Here is a 17,134-nt window from a genome sequence, read left to right on the forward strand (position 1 = left end):
CAATCCATGCCCATCCATGCTCATCTGTCACCTGGCCCCTCCATTTTTCCCTATCCAGCAATTGCCCTGTCTCCCTGAGGCCTGCCCTGCAATCCATATCCATCCATGCCCATCTGTCCCCTCTATTCATCCCTATCCAGCAATTTCCCTCTCTCCCTGAGTCCTGCCCTCCCAATCCATGGCCATCCATGCTCCTCTGTCCCCTGCCCCCTCCATTCATCCCTTTCCAGCAATTGCCCTCTCTCCCTGAGCCCTGCCCTCCCAATCCATGCCCATCCATGCTCCTCTGTCCCCTGCCGCCTCCATTCATCCTTTTCCAGCAAGTCCCCTGTCTCCCTTCCATGACCCCCCCTTGCATCCATGCTCCTCTCTCTCCCATGTCCCAGCCTGGGCCGCCCTCTTCTTCCCCCCCCCCCCCCCCCCCCCCCCCGCATCCATGCTGTCGTTTCTCCCCTTGCCCTCCCGGTCCCATTGTTTTTCTTTTGTGGCCACCCTCTTCGCTCCCCCCAACATGGTTTTTTTTTTTTTCTTGTTTTTAAATTTACCTCCGTGGCGGTTCCGGCAGCGAAGCGTCAGGGAAGGACGCGGTGCTCCCGACGTCTAGGTTTCCCTTCGCTGTGTTCCGCCTTCTTTTGACGTCATCCTTGACGTCAGAAGAAGGCGGAACACAGCGAAGGGAAGGCTAGACGTTGAGAGCGCCGCCTCCTTCCCTGACGCTTCGCTGCCGAGCGTTGCGATTGGTTGAGTGTCATTGCTCCGCCCTCGACGTCATCACGTTTGACGCGTGGGCGGGGCAGACACAATGCGATCTCACCCTCTTCACTTTTGGCTAACAGAGGCTTCATTCGAACGTTGGAGGTGTGTTTTATATAGAGAGATGAGAGATGAGAGTTTTCAGTTTTGGCACAGTATAAGTCATCACAAGAACAAAATATAAGAAAACCAATGGACTGCATTAGGGGCTTACAGCCCATTTATTTATGTTTAAACAAAAGACATCTGCATGAAACAAAATATTTATTTTTATTCTGACTTATAAAACATACCTAAAAACAGAATAATCCATTTATGTATCTAAAATGTAAACTTCTACATAACAGATGAGGTGAAGATGTGATTCCATGTGCCCCAATCAGAGTTTAATTGTACTTCCATTTAATTGCAGTCTATTCCATCTTTATAACAGCAAGCTTCCCAATGCAAATTACAATTAAGATGAACCAATCAGGAAACAGGATATCCTCATTGAAATTTGGCCATCTTATTTGTATACAACAGTGTAGAAAAATTAGCACAAAAGTTTATAACTGCTGTTTCTACCAGCTACAATACGTTTTTAAGCTGTTTTAGTGAAATTCAAATTTTATTTTGCGATATTTGTATCTGCATAGGGGAAGTTTTCAAATTAATTAAAAAGCTGTCAAATAAGTTATAAAAGAAAAAAAAATCTTTTGTCCACCTTTTAAGGCACTGCCTATCCAACTAGATTAGGTTTAGACTTTTTACAGATGGACCACTCTTATTTATAATAATCTTTTGCTCTTATTTTCAATAGCGTTTTGCTATTGTTTTGGGTGAACTAAAACAGCAGCAAGCTCCGCCTACTGGCTTCAGCCCGTATAATGGACTAGAAAGGAACACCCCCATCTACTGTTTTCTTCAACCACCTTGGATACAAGCACCTGAAGACACATGTGCCCTCATTTCCTGTGTGCTCTCAGTTTTTGACCCAGAACTCTCCTTGTACTATATCTTCCAGCTCAGCTGGAACCAAGCTCAGATCTGGTGACAGGAGCTTTAATTCGCACTACCTGGGGATTTCCCTTTATTCTCCTACTTCTGTCTCATATGCAGGTACTGGATTTGAGCTACAGCAGGCCAGAATACACTCTCTTCAAATTACTGATCTATGGATTTAGGGTCTTTAGGGTCTTGAGGGCAGCAATGGTGACCAAAATGTAAACAGAAGCTGAACCCAGAGGTTCATAAGGAGATTCCATTCAGTAAAACACTCAGAAGGAAATGGTCTGAAAACCTTAGGCATTCTGCTACCTTACAGTTCTGATATGCTGACTGGATAATTACATACCAGATGCCCCTTTCTCCACTTATTGGAGTGCTGGCAATTTTACTGCTGCTCAAGACAATCTCTCCCTTACTGAGCACAACAGAACATCAGGCAGGAAAGAGAGCAGAAGGAGGAGGCCTCACAAGAGTCACCATGACAACAACTTCTGCATTGAAATCTGCTCATCTCTCCCATAGGCCTACATAATAAGTCTGAGTTAAAAATCTGTGCTAAATTTTTATTGTGTTTTTTTTTTTTGCTTTAATTCTGATGTAATTATATGCAAAACAAAAAGTGTCAAAGTAAAATAAAATTGCAATAAACTGGAATTATTTCATTTTAAATGTTTATATTGTGTAAATAAAATTATATTGTCCTAAGGACACTACAAAATCCATAATTTATTTTTTTAAAACACATTGTCAAGGAAGACAACCTAATAAATCAGTGTAAACATAAATACAAAAAAAGTAAATACAACTACAAAGAAATGCTTTAAAACTAAAGTTAACCCCACCTTCCTGGGGTATCTCCAAGTCAGGGCTGTCCTGCTCAGGATACTCCTTATCAAGGCCTCCTCCAGGTCAGAGAACCCCAAAAGCACCAATCCTGCCCCAAAAGACCAGCAATATGGGAAAATTAGGTTCTTACCTTGGTAATTTTCTTTCCTTTAGTCATAGCAGATGAAGCCATTACGTATGGGTTATGTCCATCAACCAGCAGGGAGATAGAGAGCACTCAAACTTTCACAGTGCCCTCTTGGCCAGCTAACTCTACTGCCTCTTCAGTATTTGAAGCTTCCAAAGCAGTATGGCAAACCGCAATGGGAATCACAAGAGCTTTCCTCACAGCGAACGATGGCCCATCACAAGGGCATGAACTCATAAAGGAGGGAATGCACATCCTCCTGGAGGGAATAAACTCATCCTCCTTATTGTATAAGTGGAGGGGAACACACGTGCCTCCTGGAGGGAATCACACATCCTCCCAACACACTGGAGGGAATGAACTCATCCTCCTATTTATAGAACTGGAGGGGAACACACGCGCTTCCTGGAGGGAATGAACACATCCTCCTAAATTTAAACTGAACATGAATCCTGAAGATTGTTTTCCAACTTTCTCCCAAGGAAGGAACTTCAGGAAATTAGAACAGAACCTGAAAAAAAACAGATTCACCGCATACAGACAATCATACAGGGAGGGCTCATGGCTTCATCTGCTATGACTAAAGGAAAGAAAATTACCAAGGTAAGAACCTAATTTTCCCTTTCTTGTCATCAAGCAGATGAAGCCATTATGTATGGGATGTAACAAAGCAATCCCTAGGGAACAAGCCACACCACGCGCTAGCACTTGTGCACCAAAACGCGCATCCCTCCTGGCAGCCACATCCAGCCTGTAACGTCGGGCAAAGGAGAGCTTAGAAGCCCATGTTGCTGCACTGCATATCTCTTGAAGAGAGAGTGCTCCAGTTTCAGCCCAAGAGGAACAAATCACTCTAGTAGAATGCGCCTTAAAGGCTACAGGCAGAACCCTGCCGGCCAGCAGATAAGCTGAAAAGATAGTTTCTTTGAGCCAGCGGGCAATAGTGGCTTTAGACGCTGGAGACCCTCTGCGAGAACCGGATAGCAAAACAAACAGATGATCAGAAGTCCTGAAAGAGTTATTAACTCGCAGATACTGCAGCAGAGTCCTGCGCACATCCAAAAGGTGCAGCTGCCCAAAAGATTCTGGAAACTCTTCCTCTGAAAAAGAGGGCAAGAAAAGAGGCTGGTTTAGGTGAAAGGCTGAAACCACCTTAGGCATAAAGGAAGGCACGGTCCGAACCGTGACTCCGGACTCTGAAAATTGCAGAAATGGGTCTCTACAGGACAGCGCCTGGAGCTCTGACACCCGTCTCGCTGAGGTAATGGCCACCAGAAAAACGGCCTTCAGTGTCAAATCTTTCTCCGATGCTCGCTGAAGCAGCTCAAAAGGAGATGCCTGCAGGGTTTTCAAAACTAGCCCCAGGTTCCAAGCTGGACAGGGTGCTCGCACTGGAGGTCGGAGCCGAAGCACCCCTCTAAGAAACCGTGCCACATCTAGGTGAGCAGCCAAAGACACGCCTTCCACCTTACCACGAAGGGAGGCCAACGCCGCCACCTGCACCCGCAGGGAATTATAGGCCAAGCCTTTTTGTACACCTTCCTGCAAAAAGTCCAGAATCGGCGAGACAGGAGCCCGCATTGGAGCAATGGCTCTGGAAGCACACCAAGACTCAAACAGGCACCAAATCCTGGCATAAGCCACGGAAGTGGACCGCTTGCGGGCTTGCAGGAGAGTGGAAATAACTTTATTGGAATAACCTTTATCCCTCAATTGCGCCCTCTCAATAGCCATGCCGTAAGACCAAAGCGGCCGGCGTCCTCCATGGCTACCGGTCCCTGAGTCAACAGGTTCGGTACCAGAGGTAACGGCAGAGGAGCCTCCAGGAGCATCTGTCGGAGGTCTGCATACCAAGGTTTCCTTGGCCAATCCGGGGCGATGAGGACCACTTCTCCTGGGTGCAGCCGAATCCGCAAGAGCAGGCACCCTATCAAGGGCCATGGGGGAAACACATAAAGTAGACCCGGAGGCCAGGGGTGAGCCAAGGCATCCAACCCCGCCGAGCGAGGATCTCTCCGTCTGCTGAAGAAGCACGGGACTTTGCTATTGGCACTTGTCGCCATTAGATCCATCACGGGCTTGCCCCATTTGGCACAGATCTGCAGGAATACTTCGTCTGCCAGATTCCATTCTGCTGGATCAATCTGATGCCTGCTCAGATAATCGGCCTGCACATTGCTCTGACCTGCAATATGAGCTGCCGACAGACACTGAAGATGCAGCTCGGCCCAGTGGCAAATCAGTTCGGCCTGCGCGGCTAGTGCTCTGCACCTTGTTCCGCCTTGTCGATTTATATAGGCCACCGTTGTCGTGTTGTCCGACATCACTCTGACAGCCAATCCTTCCAGGGTCACTTGAAAGGCCAGAAGCGCCTGAAACACCGCTTTCAACTCTAGGCGGTTGATGGACCACTCCGACTCCTCGGGTGTCCATAGACCCTGGGCATGCTTCCCCTTGCAATGTGCGCCCCAGCCCTTCAGGCTGGCATCCGTTACCACTAGGCACCAAACGGGGAGCGTCAGCGGCATTCCTCGCCGCAGCATGCTGTCCAAGAGCCACCACTCCATACTGAGTCGGGCCGCAGGGAGCCAAGTAAGTTTGCATTGGTAATCCTGAGAAATAGGAGACCATCTCCGGAGTAGGGAATACCGTAGAGGTCTCAGGTGCGCTCTCGCCCAGGGCACCACTTCCATCGTGGCTGTCATCGATCCTAGCAGCTGGACAATGTCCCAAGCTCGCGGGCGGGGCATCCTCAGGAGCAGACGGACCTGATTCTGAAGCTTGCACCGCCTTAGCTTGGGTAGGAACACATAGCCCGAGACTGTGTCGAACCCGGCCCCCAAAAATTCTAGAGATTGTGAAGGGGTCAGGTGACTTTTGGCCATATTGACGACCCAGCCTAGAGAATGCAGTACTGAGACCACTCTGGCTGTAGCTTGTAAGCTCTCTGTTGCAGAGTCTGCTCTGAAGAGCCAGTCGTCTAGGTACGGGTGAACCCTGATACCTTCTCGCCTGAGAAAAGCAGCTACTACCACCATTACCTTCGAAAAGGTTCGGGGAGCTGTGGCGAGGCCAAAAGACAAGGCCCTGAACTGGAAATGTTTTCCCAACACCGCAAACCTCAGAAACTTCTGGTGCGGGGGCCAAATCGGAATGTGCAAGTAAGCTTCTTTCAGGTCTAGAGACGTGAGAAACTCTCCTGGCTGTACCGCCGCAATGACGGAGCGCAGGGATTCCATGTGAAAATGCCGCACTCTCAGGGACTTGTTCACTTCTTTTAAGTCCAGAATAGGGCGAAAGGACCCACCTTTTCGCGGCACCACAAAGTAGATGGAGTATCGGCCACAGCCTTGCTCGGCGGGAGGCACCGGGGTCACTGCCCCTAACTGAATCAGACCTTGTAAAGTCTCCTCCACCGCCGCCCGTTTGACGGCAGAACCGCATCGGGACTCCACAAACACGTCTCTTACTGGGGCGTTGAATTCTATTCTGTATCCATCTCTGATCAGGTCCAGAACCCACTGATCTGAGGAAATCTTGGCCCACTCCTCGACAAAGAGGGAAAGCCGTCCTCCGATGACAGGCATCGAGGAGAGGGCCGGCGCACCGTCATTGAGAGGGTCGCCCCTGAACTCCTGGTCTTGAGCCACCGGCTGCGGAACGCTTGTCCGAGCGAAAGGAGTTCCTCTGCTGACCACGGGCACGTGAAGTGAACCCAGCAGAACTCCCCGGGCGGTACCTTCTAGCTTCACGGAAGCGAGGTCTGTACGAGGAGTGGACCGCCTGGCCCTTAGAGGAAGGCCTCTGCCTATCTTCGGGCAAGCGCTGGGGTTTTGGATCACCCAGGCCTTTCACAATTTTCTCCAACTCCTCACCAAATAGGAGAAGTCCTTGAAAAGGCAACTTCACCTACCTTTGCTTAGAGGCCATGTCCGCTGCCCAGTGTCGTAGCCACAGACGACGGCGAGCCGCCACTGCTACTGCCATTTGTTTAGCCGAAGCTCTGACAAGGTCATAAAGGGCATCAGCCAGAAAGGACAAGGCCACCTCCATCCGCGGAGCCACATCCAAGAAGGGCTCCGCTCCATCACCGGGCTGAGCCACTGCCTGTTGCAGCCAAGCTAGGCAGGCTCTAACAGCATAACAGCTGCATGCAGATGCCCGAACAGTGAGACCTGCAATTTCAAAGGACCGTTTCAATGCTGTTTCCAGCCTACGGTCTTGAACATCCTTCAGGGCAACACCTCCTTCAACAGGGAGGGTAGTTCTCTTTGTCACCGCAGTGACTAGGGCATCCACTGTAGGCATTTGAAAACGTGCCATATGTCCCTCACGCAGAGGGTATAACTGCCCCATAGCCCTGGAAACTCTCAAAGGTCCCTCGGGGTCAGCCCACTGAGCCGAAATAAGCTCTAGGATGGAGTCATGCAAAGGGAAGGCCCGAGCAGCTTTCTTGGTACTAGCCATCCTGGGATTACCCGAGGAGGCCATGCCACTGTCAGGATCTTCAATCGAGAGGGCCTGCAGGGTATCTGAAAAAAGTGCTGGCAGCTCATCACGGTGGAAAATCCTCACCGCGGAGGGATCATCCAGATCCTGTGGTAAATCCGCACCTGACTCTGGTTCCTCAGACCAAGAACGTCTGTCAGAGTTCTCCGAATCCTCACACCCCGACCACGGGGGGGGAAAAAGGTGCACCACAATCTGAAGGGGAATTAACCCTTCTGCGCTTATCTTTAGGCCAAGCATCCGGGAAAAAGGCCTCACTGGGCAGTCCCAGGCCAGAATCCATCGGGGGGGCAATCAGAGAAGCCTCAGGCGACCCTTGAGGAAGGGCTCTTTCATCATGTATGCTTTATGCAGCAAAAGCACAAAATCCGGGGAGAAAATCTTACCCTGAGCACCCAAATCCTGTCCGGTGCTAGCCACTCCTGAAATAACCTCATCTCGAGGTGCCCCACCCGGCTCAGGTCTCTCCGTGTCCACGGAGGCCGCGCCATGCGGTGTAAGCAAAATGGCGCACGCTGCCAGCTCAGAGCGGGAAGAAACATCGCTCGCCATGCTCGGGCCGGCTCCAACGCCAGAACAGCACGATTTACAGAGCCCTGCTGCTGATTTGCGCTTGCCACAAGTGGAACAGCGCTTTACATTGTCCGCAGCCATCGCCGAAAAACGGCGGTAAAATCCAAAATGGCGGTTTCGCGCCAAAATCGCCCTGATCGCGGGCCCACCCCGGAGGAGTTGGAAAACACTCTTACCTCAAAGAATCTAGTGTACAACTACGATCATGCTGAAAATCAGGTCAAAAACCTCTGTTCCAGCATCTCTGCGTTTAAAAACGCGACGCAACTTTTTTTTTTTTTTTTAAGCTGTGAGGAAAGCAGAGGTATTGAAGACTCCGGAGGCTCAGATGAGTGGGAAAGGCAGGGAAAGGGCGAACCTATATGCCTGCATCCACTGTTGGTGGGTAAGGACAGGGAAAGCAAGGCAATATGTCCACATCCACAGAGGTATGGGTAAGGCAGGGAAAGGGCTAACCTATGTGCCTTTAAAGTGAGGCTGCTATAGCCTCCAACACTCCGGTTAACAACTGGCAAGCCAGGAACCACCTCCCGGCAGATTTTTCTGGAGCTCGAACAAGCTGCAGCCACCCTGCTAGGGGAGATAGAGAATACTGAAGAGGCAGTGGAGCTAGCTGGCCAAGAGGGCACTGTGAAAGTTTGAGTGCTCTCTGTCTCCCCTGCTGGTTGATGGACATAACCCATACGTAATGGCTTCATCTGCTTGATGACAAGGAATTAGCTGATCACATGTGTCGCCCTTCCTCCTTTTCTGCTCAGTCATTTAAGAAAATGGCAATGGTTAAATTGTTGCCCCAAGTACAGAGTGTCCTGGCCAGGTGTGACACGGGATCTAGAATCCTTTACAGATACCCAAACAAGCTACATTTTTATCTTACCACTGAAGTCAATGGGTGTTTAAAATTTTACTTCACCTACGGTACAGGAAATAATTCCAGATTCACCTTATCAGCACAGTAATTTGTCTGGAAATGCAGAATGTTAGTGCAACAGCACACTTCATATTTCGCAATGGTATTGTAATCTAATGACCAGTATGTGTACGAGATCAATATGGTTATATAGTCTGGTCATTAACTTATGAATAAGTCTGATATAGCCCTGGTTATAATAGTATTTTTGTATATATGTAGGAAAATGGAATAATTTATTTTGTAATTTTTGTACTGTATATTTTTTATAACCCATCCAGAACTTTGGATGGTGTGGGATATAAACCTTATAAATATATAAATACATTTTTGTTTTGCACTAGGATCTTTGCTACATGAGAATCACAGCACATAAAAAAAATCTGTGCTAAAACCCATCAGTGAACTGCTCTGCTATGCTTAGCACTGTCTATTATACTACCAGAATCTTATCACAGTAACTTACAAGCTCTGACAGCTAGATATGGCAAATAAAATGCTAGAAAACTGCAGAGCTTAAAAGCATATCCGATCGGATTAAGTTATTTATCTTTTATATTGGAGTTTTACAGTACCCTTGCTTCTGACTTACTTACCTGTAGACGGCTCTCTGTGCAACATTGTAACTGGCTCTGATCTGGAGACTATTTATGTTTGCTAGAACAATCATCAGCTTGTCCCGATCGATAGCCCTCTTAGTACTGAAGTCTATGAAGCTCTCTGGTACAAGCTTCACCTCACTGGTATGTTCCTCATAGGGCTGTAACAACAGCCCCTCAGACCTTGTACTTAACACATGTCCATTGCCCTAAAATGATGAAGTACAGATATCAGTTGTAAGGCTGCAAGTTTTACAAAATTCCCAATGTTTGTAGCATAGAAAATTTTGTACATGTACAGCCACAAATTCTATTACAGGATGCCTAGCCACTTCCTCATTGGTCCATATTTTATATCTATATTACATTACTCATGAATGACCCTGATGCACGCAAGTTTATCGAAACATGGCCTGTGTCTGGTATTCTAAATTGCTTCAAGCAAGCCGCTTCCTTGATGCCACTTTTGGGCTAACATCATTGCTTCTGTTGGACTTTTCCACATTGTGCTGTTAATTCTCTCTGCCTTTGTTCCCATTGTACGGGGTATGCCTATTTTATTACGGTATCTGGGCTCACAGATTCTATTATAGAATACATTGGCGTTACTGTTCCCTCTAAGCTGAACGGAAGTCCTCCAACTGCATTGCTACCAGTAGGGGGTGGTGCTTCAATATTGTATTTTCAATCACTAGGGACAGGCAGGTTTCCTAGGATCCTGAAGAGCTTGTCTGTCCCTTACTACTGAAAACGTGATAGTGAAACAGCACCCCCCACTGGCAGGACTGTAGATGGAGAACACCTGCTCAACTTAGAGGGAACAGTGAATGGCGTGCCTAGAGGTAAGTACACCCATTTATGCCAGGTCAATGGCAGATGTAAATAAGCGTACCTGAGAGCAACATGCAAAGTGCATTAACTTATTATGGGATCCTTTTTCAAAGCGCCAGTAAGCCCAATGCAGGCTTATCGCACGCTATCCCAGAACTACCGCCAGCCCAGTGCAGCCACTGGCGGTAGTTCCGGCTTCAGCGTGCGCCATTTCCGGTGTGCTGGAAAATATTTTTAACCTAATAGCGTGGCGCTAACCCAGCAGTAATCAGGCATCGCCGCACACTGCCCGGTTACCACGGGGGCCCTTACCGACACCTCAATGGGTGGCTGTATGTCTTTCCCCCCTCCCACCCCTACATGGCCATGCAGTAAGAGTACTCTTACCGCTTGGCCATTTTTTTAGGGGCTTTTTACCTGCTATGGTATAAGGGCCCTGGCACGTGGGAAACATGGCCCCCGCCAATATCGCAGGGCCCTTTTTCCCTCTGCTCAGTAAAAGGACCCTTATATTCTGTAAGTTGTGTGCATAGGTAACAGCCCCATGCATGCCTCTCCAATGCTCTGCCTATCTGTACACCCCCTTACAGATACAAACTATAGCACTTACGTGAGCCCTTATAGAAGAGCGCATAGTGCACTTACACACATTCCACTTTTCTGTGCACTTACATGTGCAAAACATGCGCAAATTGACACACCCAGTTCTAGAACTGCGCATAAGATCATTTCATTTCATGGACTATTAAGAGTAGGTACCCCTGCCGGAATTCTGCGCAACTGCGAGCACAGGATTTGAGCAGAATTCCCCAGCTGCACAGGATTCACCATTTTCGCACAGAATCTGTGCCTTGAGGAGAAATAAAAGAAAAATAATGCAGCAACGGGCCACAGTAAAGCATGGCTGCATGGCTCCCCCCTACCGCCACCCCCGAACCTTAACATGCCCTAGTGGTCTAGGTGCAGAGAGGGGGCTGTAATAAAGGTGGATGCTATAGATGCAGGGAGGGTGGCTGGGAAAAATATGGATGGTATCTGTATACAGGGAGGAAGGATTGTAATATAGCTTAAATTATGACAAACTTGAAGAATTTGCAAATTCTGTGTACAGAAGTTTGAATTTTTTTGTGCAGAATTTTGATTTTTTTTTGGGGGGGGCACAGAATTCCAGCAGGAGTAAATATGGAAGCATTAAGCACTGCAGCATTGTTCTTTTGCTTCAGATGCCACAATAGAAGTTGAGGAGCAGCCTAGTGCTTAGTGCAGAGAAGTCTGAGAACCTGAGGAATTGGGTTCAATTCCCACCACAGCTCCTTGCGACTCCGGGCAAGTCACTTAACACTCCATTGCCCCAGGTACAAAATAAGTAGCTGTATATAACATGTAAACAGAAAGGTGGTATATCAAGTTGCATTGTCTTTCCATTTTCTCGCTAATAAAGATCTTTACTATCAGCAAAGAAATGAAAAAAATAAAAGGTTACCTGAATAATTACATCCACATTGGAAACTAATTCACTGTCTGTGCTTTCCACTGGAATATCATAAGACACAGTGTAGTTCAAGTATCCACCGAAGGCTGACAGCTGCACTCAAGCAAAATTAGAAAAAGAAAATAAAATCAGATAGAGGTATCTAGAAACACAAAATGATCACCACACTTGTGTCTCACACAAGGTTCAATGAGCCACAGAATACCAACATAATAACTAAAAATGCAAACGGCCCACAAGCAAGTAAGAATTTCATTATGGTCAATGTTGTTTCATGTTGTTTGCATGCATTAAAATGAAATGAAATGAAAGCGATCCCATTGAGAAACTGCAAAGTGAAACCTACTGAAAAAAATATTGTCAAATGATTGAAATGATAGGTAAAACGTTTTTCTCCGTATGCCCTTGGCAAGCAAACACATGACTCAAACAGAGTGGTAACAGGTATCAATGTAGATTTGAAGAGCTGTTTACTACAAGTCTAAACCAGGGTTTTCAACCCAGTCCTGGGGATACAGCAAGCCAGTCAGGTTTTCCAGATATCCACAATGAATATATATGCAATACATTTGCATGCATTGCCTCCACAGTACATAAATCTCTCTCGTGCATTTTGTTGTGGAAATCCTGAAAACCTGAGCGGCTGAGAGTCTCCCAAGAACTGGGTTGAGAACCCCTGGTCCAAACCAAGATCCCAAATAGAGATTATCAGGTTGTTTAAACAAATTGAGATTGCCTAGTGTTGCCACACTATTACTATGTAATAATAAAACTTGTCGGCTGATATTGAACCATGGCAGTCATTTTGCTGTCTGATCAGTGATCTAAATATGGCTGCTAATTGGTTAATCTCCATCACCACCCTGGCACTGTCCAGACCTGAGGTGGTCCAGGGAAATATTCAGCAACATGAGCCAGTTAGTGCCCCTGAATATACCCTGTTTCCCCGAAAGTAAGACATCCCCCGAAAATAAGACCTACGTAGTAGAGGTTTTCCTGAATTGGTAGATAAAAGGCCTCCCCCGAAAGTAAGACCTAGCAAATTTTTGTTTGAAAGCAGGGCCGCCGAGAGCCGGACAAGGCTGCCCCCGGGCCGCCCCCCCCCCCCCACACCCGAGGTCGCCGGGCCCCCCCCCTCCATCGCTCCCGGAACTAACCTTAAACGCTTCCTTTCACCTTCGCAGCAAGCAGCAGCAGTGCAGATCTCTCCTTCCTTCCGTGCCCCGCCCTCGTGGACGTTACGTCAGGCAAGGGCAGGACATGGAAGGAAGGAGTGGCCTGCCCTGCTGCTGCTTGCTGCGAAGGTGAAAGGAGGCGTTTAAGGTTAGTTCCGGGAGCGACGGAGGGTGGGCGGGCCAACCCCAATCCAACCCCGATGTTTCCCCGAAAAATAAGACAGCCCCTGAAAATAAGACCTAGCGCATTTTGGGGGGCAAAAATTAATATAAGACAGTGTCTTATTTTCGGGGAAAGACGGTATTGCTTGCTGGCACTTATCTATTTAGTAGCAGGATAAGTCACGCACGGGTGTGCTGGTAAATTGTTAACAGGGGGCTCTCTCTCGCCAGCAAAGTAAAAGAGAATTCAGGAGGGGCCCAAGCCCACATTTTGGGATCCATTTGTTAAAGTAGCCATGGAGAACCGGCTCCCAAAATTCTTAAAAACTTAACAAACGGCTCTCGAGAGCCTGTGAGAGCCTGCTCCAGCACACCACTGGATAAGTGCCCTGACTATCAGCCCCTTGTATTACAACATAGAAGTTGCCAGCAGATAAAAACCTCTTCGCTCTCCCACTGTTCCCAGTTCTTCCTGCCTAAATGATAGTGCCAGGCTGTTTGAAACGAAATGTCGTCTGCAGATACTAGAGTGCCCTCTTCTGTAAGGGCACATGCATGAGTCATCACACATGTCCAAACCATTGTGCATGCATACCTTATCAGGAAAAAGTTCACATTATGGGCCAGATTCTATATATGGTGCCTAGAAAATCTGCACGGAAAACAGTTCTGCCTAAGCGTATTCTATAAGGAGTTCCTTATAGAATCGCTTAGTTGATATCCTCATGCCTAAAACTACACACCTTCATTTACACCAACAAAAACATGGAGTAAATTCCTGCACACAGATTTACGCACACTGAGCCATATTATATAACTATGCGTGTAAATTTTAGAACACCAACGAAACACCCGTTTCCCCGCGCATAACCACACCCATTTTGAACTGCATGCATTAGAATTTAGGCGCAGTTCAAAACAGAATATGCTTAGCGAGTTCTGAGTGTAAATTTTAATTATTGCCAATTAGTGCTCATTATTGCTTAAGTGCTGTTATCAACTCTGATTAGCTTGTTAAGCCAATTAAGTTACATGCATTCTTATGGAATACACTTAGATTTCAGCACAGAACGCTAGGCATGATATATAGAATCCAGGGAGTATGGGCACATATCCCCAGATTCTATTGACACTTGACACTTAGGGGGAAATTCTATAAATGGCACCAAAAATTAGGCACCGATAAAAATTGGCACTCAAGCTTAAGGGTTCTCTGGGATGAGCGCTCTTTATAGAATAGCGTTGCGCACCAAATTCCATGTTCAACTTTGGATACAAGGACTTATGCCAGCTGAAAGCTAGTATAAATCCTGGCATACAAGTTGGACGTGGATCCCCACTATTCTGTAACAATATGTACATCTTTTGTGAATGCCCCGAACCTGCCCATGCACCCCCCAATGGCCGCACCCCCCAATGGCCAAACCCCCTTTTAAACTTGTGCGCGGTCTGATTTAGGTGCCCATTTTTACAGAATAGTGAGCAGCCAAATTATAATTAGTGCCAATTAAGTGTTTGTTAACTCTAATAATTAAATCACTGGAGCCCAATAACTAATTATTTTGGGCGCAGATCTGGGATATATACCCTCTTTAGAATTTGAGGGTTAGCACCCAAATTTGCAAGCACTGTTATAAAATAAGGTCAGTTGGGTGCACAAATTACTATAACTGTCTGTTAATTGGATTTAACAGCCAATTATTGGCTATAATTGGAGTTAATTAACACTAATTGGCACTAATTTGCAGTTGTGTGTGCAACTGCCCTTAGTCACTATTCTATAACCTAAACACATACATAAATCAAAAGAACATGCCATACTGGGTCAGACCAATGATCATCTAGCCCAGTATCCTGCTTCCAATTGTGGCCAAATCCTGGTCACAAGTGACTAGCAGAAACCCAATTACTAGCAAAATTCCATGCTACCAATCCCAGGGCAAGCAGTAGCTTCCCCCATGTCCATCTCAAGGGGGATATTGACATGGGAGGGACACTACAGATCAGGGACGTGCCCAGAATATGCACACATTTCGCACATTTAGGGATCCACATTTACACAGGCCTCTAAGCTGGAATGAGTGGATGTGTCTAAATGGACACATGTAAATGAAGACTTAGTTCCTATTCTATAACAGAAAGTGTGTGTGTAGTTTTCTTTACAGAATAGCCACTTACTGCCGGATTCTATATAGCATGCCTAGAGATTTGCGATGAAATCTGGGCGCACTGTATAACATGCGTAACTTAATTTGCTTAACAAGCTAATCAGCATCGATAACAGCACTTAATTGAATTGTAGCACTTAACTGGCCAAGTGCTGACTCTGTCCCCAGAACGCCCCCAAAAAGCTAGTTTCGAATTGAGCACTAACCAGACATTTTCAGTGGCACTGTCCAGTTAAGTCCTGTTAAATATGACAGGCTAGGAATTTAACCAGCCAGGAGACATTTCTGGCCAGAAAAATCACTTTGAATATCGATCCCGCCACATCTTTTGTATTAGTGACCCAAAATCCTCTTTGGAGTTGTCAATCAAGTTTTGTACTAGAAGCAAGATCTGTAAGTAAAGCCAGTGAAGTAAATTCAAATGGTTGGTATCTTCAGTAGAATACACTGTGCCCATAAAATGTATTGTATATACACAGGTTGACAAAGAATTTTGGAAATGTACCTTATTCCCAAGGTATGCACTTGGTGCTGTCCAGTAGTACGTAGACTTCAGATCTTTCCTAACCTCTGTATTATTGATGCTAATTTGGTGGGGGTCAAAGAGGTCATGTTGGGGTTGGATCCTGTTAGCGCCATACTGATCAGTGACAAGCCAGCCACCACTATCTGACACCTGGCAGAGGTAAGAAGAGAAAATCTTAATTACAGATTGCTTACAACATTAATAAAGTCATACATACAAGTTAAATCTAATTGTATTTTGATCCAAAACTTAATCTAGAAGTTTATGACTAGGTTCTTTGAGCAAAACACATTGTGTCATTTTTTTTTTCATTCTGGCATGAATATCATTACAAACATACACTCTTCTTAAAGAGTACACATTGTAGCTAGATTCTGTATATGGCACCTAAAAAACATTGGTGCCAAAAAATCCCACTTAAGCGGTATTCCATAAGGCGTGCCTAAAGCTGGGTGCACTTTATAGAATCAACACTTAAGCGAAGAGGTTGTGTATAAATTTAGGTGCCACCATTTGCATCAATAAAAATGTGGTGCAAATGCCCCTGCCTAACATTACACACGTAGCACCATTTTTCTATAATTACACGTTTAACTCAAAACCACGCCCCCCAATCCTCCCTGAAATGCCCAAGACCCTCGCATTTCCATGCCCCCTTTTTGAGCCACATGTGAATTTTAAGCACAGATCCTGCACCTACAGTATATTTACACCAGTGGGTAATTAAAAAGAAAACATTTTCAACAAAAATTGCAGGCAGTAGAAGTGTTTACAAAATCGTGACACACGCAAAATGACCATTCTGACAATAAATGTATCACAAAACACATGCCATCGCTTATGAATACCTAAAAGCCAAAGATCATTTGTTAGAAAATGTGGAACAATAATTATCAGTACAATATATTGGGACGTGCAAAGATTTTATATTGCACCTGCATGCACATGCGCTTTAATTAAAGACAATACACTAGATTGCATCTGCCAGTATCCATCCCTTCCTTGATGAAAAAAATGTACACAATCTCCAGTTTTTTCAATATATATAAAACAGCACCATTTAGTGAATCCGGCTCATAGTGTGCATTCTTTAAGAAGAGTGCGCATTATCAACAAATTACATTTTGTCGCAAACAACAGCCCATCCCTGTTTGATACTGTTCTCTGCACTGCCACACTGGAAAGCAATGGAGACTTGAATTATGGAGGCTCATGAAACAGATGGGTCTAGCGACAGCGATGAAGCAGTAGATCACTGAATGATCTATGGGTACCGCCTACCTGCTAAGAAACAGCAGATAAGCCAATGTCAATAAGCCAATCTCAATGTCAGATAAGCCAGCAGATATGTCAATCATAGTGGAGGAGTGGCCTAGTGGTTAGGGTGGTGGACTCTGGTCCTGGGGAACTGAGGAACTGAGTTCAATTCCCACTTCAGGCACAAGCAGTTCCTTGTGACTCTGGGCAAGTCAC

At 46.2% G+C, this 17,134-nt stretch overlaps 1 protein-coding gene across 1 annotated transcript in view; it reads right to left on the minus strand.

The window, feature by feature from the left end:
* LAMA1 (laminin subunit alpha 1) overlaps positions 1-17,134 on the minus strand; it is a 357,026-nt gene that overhangs the window by 207,903 nt on the left and 131,989 nt on the right. The window contains 3 exon segments of the mRNA XM_030213227.1: positions 9,305-9,516; positions 11,622-11,723; positions 15,641-15,811. Of these exon segments, the coding sequence (XP_030069087.1) occupies positions 9,305-9,516; positions 11,622-11,723; positions 15,641-15,811 (485 nt within the window).

Source organism: Microcaecilia unicolor, chromosome 1 (genome assembly GCF_901765095.1).
Source record: "Microcaecilia unicolor chromosome 1, aMicUni1.1, whole genome shotgun sequence".
Taxonomy (NCBI): domain Eukaryota; kingdom Metazoa; phylum Chordata; class Amphibia; order Gymnophiona; family Siphonopidae; genus Microcaecilia; species Microcaecilia unicolor.